Raw genomic sequence first — 4,599 nt, forward strand, 5'->3', positions numbered from 1 at the left:
CCAGACAATATGCAAAGAAAAAATATTGATACAATTTCAACAAACATTAGCTGACATCATATAAAGCTATGATGTGAAAGTTGTTAAATCATACCAGACAATATGCAAATAAAAAATGTTGACACAATTCCAACAAACATTAGCTGACATCACTGATGGGAGAGTTATTATATATTCTGGCAAGAGAACCTTCTAAAAAACTGAACATTACTTTAAACACTAGAACCTCAAAACCCAATTAATAACTGGTGGCATACTTTTTAATGACTTTCACTTTCATCCCATCCTTAAACAGGATCATATACAGAAAACAGGTAGATAAAAACATACACACACACGCATGCACACACACACACACACACGTTCATCACCAGACCTGTGCTTTTTAAGCAGACTTAGGTACAGGTGTCTATATGCTGTGAATCTGATGGCAGTGGTCCTACTTGTTGCCTCCTCATCACATGTTTTCCTCACCTCCCTCTCTTCTCATTGACTGCAAGTCAACCTTTATCCTGCACCGCTGATTCACAAAGTTCTAATCACCCACATGCTACCACCAATCCCAATCCCCATTACTCCTCTCATCTCTTCTCCCCCACTTTTTCTTTTTGACTTTTATTCTTTTATGTCTCCCTTGAATTTTTAAAAAAATTTTACTGAAAAGGCTTTAGAAACTTCTTTGCATAGGCATTTCTCTTCTGACCCTTCCTAAAATTTATGTACCAAGAAAGCATAAATACCTTGTTATAGAAATATATTGAGTATTAGAACATATGTCCCACTATAACTGCTTGCATTTTCATCTTGTATATGTATACCTTATATTAAAATTTTAATTATAGAAAGTGGGGCGTTCGGCTTGTGAGCGGGAACTTCTCGGTTGCGCCCAGAGAAAGAAAGATTTAAAAATGGGTGATGTTGAGAAGGGCAAGAAGATTTTTGTTCAGAAGTGTGCCCAGTGCCATACTGTGGAAAAGGGAGGCAAGCACAAGACTGGGCCAAACCTCCATGGTCTGTTTGGACGAAAGACGGGTCAGGCTGCTGGATTCTCTTACACAGATGCCAACAAGAACAAAGGTATCACCTGGGGAGAGGAGACGCTGATGGAGTACTTGGAGAATCCCAAGAAGTACATCCCTGGAACAAAGATGATCTTTGCTGGCATTAAGAAGAAGGGAGAGAGGGAGGACTTGATAGCTTATCTCAAAAAAGCTACCAATGAGTAATAGTTGGCCACTGCCTTATTTATTATGAAACAGAAGTGTCTCATGACTTTTTATGTGTACCATATTTAAATTGATCTCACACACTAGAATTCAGATCATGAACGGCTGATGGAATAATTCTGTTGGACAGTCCTGATTTAAATAAGATTGGTTTGTGGCTAAAAAAAAAAATAAATAAATAAATAAAATTTTAATTATAGATAATTCCGTTTATACTATTATGCATAATATATAACTTTCCTTATAATACTTTGTATTGATAATGATATATTTTCATCTATATCTAGTATGTACATGTATGTGTGTATATACATGTATGTATATATATACATACATGTCCCTAAAACAGTTCCTCACTTATTTGTGAGTTCTTTAAAGAAGAGACTAAACTGCATTCAATTATTTAAGCACACGCTGAGTAATCAGTAATTTAAAGAATGAATAGATGGTAAGTACTGATCTGTTTTTTCTCATTTTGATATAAAAACCAGCACTCACAGTGAGACAGGTATCATATTTAAAACTTTGACCTGACAAGTGTGTTTAATTACTTTTTCCTGCTGAAGGGTTCTTTCTTTTAAAAAAATACTCCCCCTGTTACTTTTGTTGTTTTCTTTGTAAAAATTATTCTGTGTACTTAAAAGTTCAGAAGTGTTTCATAGATAACTTAGGTATTACTCCAGAAAAGAAAAGCCTACAAACACGTTATATAGATAAATATATAAAGGCTAAAGTCTTTGACTAAAAATATCTACTTCTGCTTTATTGACTATGGCAAAGCCTTTGACTGTGTGGACCACAACAAACTGTGGAAAATTCTTCAAGAGATGGGAATACCAGACCACCTGATCTGCCTCTTGAGAAATCTATATGGAGGTCAGGAAGCAACAGTTAGAACTGGACATGGAACAACAGACTGGTTCCAAATTGGGAAAGGAGTACAGCAAGGCTGTACATTGTCTCCCTGCTTATATAACTTATACGCAGAGTACATCACAAGAAACGCTGGGCTGGATGAAGCACAAGCTGGAATCAAGATTGCTGGGAGAAATAGCAATAACCTCAGGTATGCAGATGATACCACCCTTATGGCAGAAAGTGAAGAAGAACTAAAGAGCCTTTTGATGAAAGTGAAAGAGGAGAGTGAAAAAGTTGGCTTAAAACTCAACATTCAGAAAACTAAGATCATGCCATCACTTCATGGCAAATAGATGGGGAAACAGTGGAAACAGTGACAGATTTTTAATTATTTTGGGGCTCCAAAATCACTGCAGATGGTGATTGCAGCCATGAAATTAAAAGACACTTGCTCCTTGGAAGGAAAGTTATGACCAACCTAGACAGCATATTAAAAAGCAGAGACATCACTTTGCCAACAAAGGTCCGTCTAGTCAAAGCTATGGCTTTTCCAGTAGCCATGTATGGATGTGAGAGATGGACTATAAAGAAAGCTGAGCACTGAAGAATTGATGCTTTTGAATGTGGTATTGGAGAAGAGTCTTGAGAGTCCCTTGGACTTCAAGGAGATCCAACCAGTCCATCCTAAAGGATATCAGCCCTGAATATACATTGGAAGGACTAATGCTGAAGCTGAAGCTCCAATACTTTGGCCACCTGATGTGAAGAGCCAACTCATTGGAAAAGACCCTGGTGGTGGCAAACGTCAAGGGCAGGAGGAGAAGTGGGCAACAGAGGATGAGATCGTTGGATGGCATCAGTGACTCAATGGACATGAGTTTGAGCAAACTCCAGGAGATAGAGAAGAACAGGGAAGCCTGGTGTGCTACAGTCCATGGGGCAATGAAAAGTTGGACATGAATGAGCAACTGAACAACAACAACAAAAATAAAGTTCAATATACCTTTTTGCTGTATGACTACATGGGCTATCTTTACGGATAAGCCGTCACTCTGAAATAATTTTGCTAAAGGGCTTCCAGTTATTCTAACAATTGTTATTCCAACAACAATGACCCTCCTCCATTTTTGAAAGAATAAATAGTCATTAAGAAATCAACTATTCACTGGAAGGAGATTATTTATCATAAATTAAATTGATTTCAGGCATTTAGCTTCCCCAAGCTTAGCCTTTTTTTTTTCCCCGTTATCTTATTGATAGAGTTGAGACTGATAGCTGGTCAAGGAAAGTCCATCAGGGCAACACTTTGTAAAGAGAATTAACGGCCATGCCGATATAATAATCTCACTAAGTGCCTCAGTTCAACAGTGAGAACCTAACTTAGGCAACCCCATGCCAGTGTTTCCAGGTGCACAACTCAATCATCCCCAAATGATGACAGAACCACCCAATAATGTCATGAGAAAGGTCAGTCTACACACTTTTATCCCCAAGTACTATGTAGCTTTCAGATTTATACCTAACTTTAATATAGGCACTTGAACCAGACCTTCTGGATTGATGCTCTTGAGAAAGGAGAGAAAATGATCTGTTTCTTGAGTAGCAAGCCACTGTTGGTTTCCAGAAATTAGAAGACTTTAGTGACTGAAAAAAACAACACAGTCAGAAAAAGTGAAAGCATTAGTCGTTCAGTCGTGTCTGACTCTCTGCTGGACTACCCATGGACAGTAGCCCACCAGGCTCCTCTGTCCATGGAATTCTCCAGGCAAGGATACTGGAGTGGATAGCTGTTCCCTTCTCCAGGGGACCTTCCCAATCCAGGGTTCGAACCCACGTCTCCTACCTTGCAGGCAGATTTTTTATCGTCTGAGCCATCAGGGAAGCCCTTATAACCAGAGTACTTTATTTAATGATTGTAAAATAATTATTAATGCTATCAAAGATAATAAACTAACAATATTTTCTGTAATCCACATTACATGGATTTTTGTGATATAGTCTCAGATCTGCTTTCCTACCTTTGTCATCTACTCAGGAGATTTGGTAGCCAAAACAATGATACTATCTATTTTTTAAATGGTACTTTCACTTCAGGTTACAAAAGCTCTTGTGCTATAACTTGTGATAAATATCAATATCTATTAAATTAAGTAAAATATAAATCTACCTAAAGTGCCAAGAAGTATTTGAAGTGTCTCTCTGACTCAGAAAAAAAAAAACATTTTCATAATTTGAAAAGAAGGTATCATTATTGTATCACATTTCCGGAAAACAAAAGATGCTAGCCTTTGCATTTAAAATACTGTATTTGTTGGTGGTTTATGGGGTGTGTAGGAAAACCAGGAGTTACTGCTGAAAGACAAATTCCATGCAGTTATAACAGAATGTTTAAATAAGTTATTTTTGAATGAGATCTTTTATGTTCCATGCAATTCAGTGCCTCAGGCTGTGAGCTCCTATAACTTGGGTTGAAGGAAGTCTAGTTTCTGTTGAAACAAAAGTATAAGATGAATTA

At 37.4% G+C, this 4,599-nt stretch overlaps 1 protein-coding gene across 1 annotated transcript; it reads left to right on the plus strand.

The window, feature by feature from the left end:
• The first annotated feature begins 878 nt into the window (after window positions 1–878).
• On the plus strand, window positions 879–1,315 carry LOC136150757 (cytochrome c). Its single transcript, XM_065911472.1, has one exon. It carries the CDS (start codon window positions 909–911, stop codon window positions 1,224–1,226), a length of 318 nt encoding a protein of 105 aa, XP_065767544.1. The 5' UTR covers window positions 879–908; the 3' UTR covers window positions 1,227–1,315.
• Window positions 1,316–4,599: the final 3,284 nt, after the last annotated feature.

Source organism: Muntiacus reevesi, chromosome 19 (genome assembly GCF_963930625.1).
Source record: "Muntiacus reevesi chromosome 19, mMunRee1.1, whole genome shotgun sequence".
Lineage (NCBI taxonomy): Eukaryota > Metazoa > Chordata > Mammalia > Artiodactyla > Cervidae > Muntiacus > Muntiacus reevesi.

Coding starts and splice junctions, on each gene's coding strand:
- LOC136150757 (XM_065911472.1), top strand. CDS start 909: ATGGGTGATGTTGAGAAGGGCAAGAAGATTTTTGTTCAGAAGTGTGCC.